This window comes from Hippocampus comes, unplaced genomic scaffold (assembly GCF_001891065.2).
Source record: "Hippocampus comes isolate QL1 unplaced genomic scaffold, H_comes_QL1_v1.1 scaffold301, whole genome shotgun sequence".
In the NCBI taxonomy this organism is placed as follows: Eukaryota; Metazoa; Chordata; class Actinopteri; order Syngnathiformes; family Syngnathidae; genus Hippocampus; species Hippocampus comes.
In genome coordinates, this window is record NW_017805928.1 from 103565 (window position 1) to 106177 (window position 2613).

The following is a 2613-nucleotide window of genomic DNA, read 5'->3' on the forward strand; positions in this document are numbered from 1 at the left end:
CGGCGCTACTCGGGCGGCGGTGGGAGGAGACGTACCCAGGTCCCCTTTGCGGGGCGGAGCCGACGCGTTCCAGGCCGGAACCGGATTGACGGCTTTCACGTCGGCAACGGGAACCAAATGTCTGACGGTGGACAGGAAGTGGTTGCAAGTCACCGGCGCGTGCGTGCGCGTGAGGAATGCTCCGATCTCGACAACCGACAGCCCCCCCCAGCCCCCCCCCCCCTTACTTCTCTCCCAGCTCTTCAATGAAGACGGTGACAGCGGCTGAGTGCGTTCCCACTTCCTGGATGAAGGCATTGAAATACTTGCCCTTGGGCTCCAGACGCACCTGAAAGACACACATGTGCAAGCCCCCCCCCCCCAAAAAAAAGGGAAGAGATGCCGCGCGCCGTTGCGCTCACCTGACATTTGTCCCCCAGGAAGTACTGTCGTCCGGCAAACACCATATAGTCCGTCTTCTGCATCTCTGATGACGGGAATGCATGACGTCATTGAAACGGTGCCGCGCCCCCTGGTGGAGAGAGGGGGAGGGGGGGCGACGCCGAGTTGGCGGCCTACCTTTACAGGTGTCCTGCCAGACGTCAAACTCGACATTTCGGTAAACGTCGCCGTCCAGCGACTTCAGCACCTTGTAAGGTAGAGACAGCCTGCCGGGGGGCGGAGCTTCGGATGCCGGCTAAAAAACACGGGAAGGGGTCAGCAGAGATCACTTTTGACGGCGGCGGCTGAACAGATCGCAAGTGTCAACGGCCTAAGGGCAGGGGTCGGGGTGTCATGGTCTGGTCTCACCTTGGCGTCGTCGCTCCACGCTCGAAGCTTCTCCTCGCCCGACTCCGCCTCCTCCCTGCGTGAGAAAGCGCGCTGGCGATGGGTGCGCGCGCGCCTGCGCCTGCACGTACACGCGCGCGGGCACACGCGCATACCTGTGACCTCTGTCCTCGGAGATTTCGTAGCCAAAGTCCACGTCGCTGCACACGGACAGGCTGTTTCTATAGCGACGACCTCCCACCCTGAACGCCTCCGTGGCCTGAGAGAGCTCCGCCTCCTCACAACCGAACACCTTCGTATAGAGCAGCTCATACACGATAGCTACACACACACACACACATCATTTCACATGCACGCCAGGTGATTGCGCTGCCCTTCAGTTGACCTTTGAACTCACCCTGGCAGAGGGCGGCGGAGGCGGGGTAGCTCCTGGGGTACACGATGTCATAGTGACCGTTGATGGAGCAGGACAGCGTGACCTGGGGCGATGTGGTTACCATGGCAACAGACATCAGCAGTGAAATCGCCAGTCGGGCGGAGGCGGGCGGAGCCCGGCTCACCTTGTCCACAAAGTCGTCCTCAGAGATGAGGGTGGCGGCTTTCCCGGGATAACGATAGATCAGGAAGCGGCGCCTACGCGCGCGCACGCACGCACTCAATTTTCACGTGTCCAAGTACTGTGCTCTGATTGGCTGAAAATTGACAAGGCTCACCTGTAAAGCTGAGACAGAGCCTTGATCTCCACCTGACCCACCGTCTCCTTCAAAACACACACACACACACACACACACACACACACACACACACACACACACACACACACACACGCACGTCCATGAGTATCTGCGCTCACGCATTGCATCGCCGTGAGATGACGTCACGTCCTCGCGGCGCACACACACGCGACGTCTTCCCACGCCCCGCCGTCGTGACAAAAACTCACCGGCTCGAAGACGCACGTGTTGGCCCGCATGAAATCAGCACACGCTTGACGAATAGTGTGGTGGTAGTTCTGAGAGCAGTACAACTACACGCGCACAAAATACAAAAAAACACACGTTGAACAACTCATCAGATGCACGCAAAACAGAACGAATCCCCCACCCACACCACCCCCCCCCCCAACACAATTTGGTTGCAATACGATACCGATATTGCTAATAAACAACAACTACACACGCAATTTTATAAGACTCGCGAACACAAAAAATGAAAGAACAAGTGCGCATGCGTGAGCACCCATTTCAGTGTTTAAAAAAAAAAAAAAACCCACAACCCGGACAAAAGTAAGACACAAAGTATGAAAAACAAAACCACAAACATTGCGTCGAAAGCAAAAACCGGTCGACACAAACAACGGCACGCAGCTCACTTTCAAGTAAAAAAAACGCGGCTAGCGGGGGGGACTTTAGCTTTAGCCTGCTAAGCTCCAGGCTAGGCCGCAGCCTTCGGCCTTCGGTCGTGGGCTCGCCTGGCCTCGCCTGACCTGCTCGGAGACGGCCCGGAAGGGGTTAGCCGCGTCCCTGGCGACCATCTTGCGGTAGAGGCCGAGGCTGGCCAGGTAGTCGTCCATGTTGACGAAATACTTCTTGAGGCCTTTTTGCATGGCGCCGTCGCCGTCGCCCAAGCGCGCCAAGGCCCGCCCGCCTCAACTTGATGCGGGGGCAGGCCACCTGCCGCTCGACGACGCGACGACGACGAAAGAAAGAAAACAAACTAACTAAAACGACTTGACGATCAAACCAAAAAGACATCAAATCTCTTTGGCTTTTTATTTTTTTACTCATCGAGAAGCCTGCTTCCGCCAGTATTTTTTTTTTACTCCCCGAGTCGCCACGTAAAAAT

The 2613-nt window shown here is 56.9% G+C and overlaps 1 protein-coding gene across 1 annotated transcript in view; it reads right to left on the reverse strand.

Annotated features, from left to right (window-relative positions):
- Nucleotides 1-1534, reverse strand: part of capn2b (calpain 2, (m/II) large subunit b) — a gene marked incomplete at its 5' end in the record, with an annotated part of 20202 nt that extends 18668 nt beyond the window's left edge. Inside the window, 10 exon segments of the mRNA XM_019889614.1 lie at nucleotides 1-36; nucleotides 38-121; nucleotides 228-328; nucleotides 402-466; nucleotides 559-676; nucleotides 790-844; nucleotides 924-1089; nucleotides 1166-1247; nucleotides 1329-1401; nucleotides 1482-1534. The exon segment at nucleotides 1-36 is cut by the window's left edge and continues 201 nt beyond it. Of these exon segments, the coding sequence (XP_019745173.1) occupies nucleotides 1-36; nucleotides 38-121; nucleotides 228-328; nucleotides 402-466; nucleotides 559-676; nucleotides 790-844; nucleotides 924-1089; nucleotides 1166-1247; nucleotides 1329-1401; nucleotides 1482-1534 (833 nt within the window).
- Between the last annotated feature and the right edge of the window lie 1079 nt (nucleotides 1535-2613).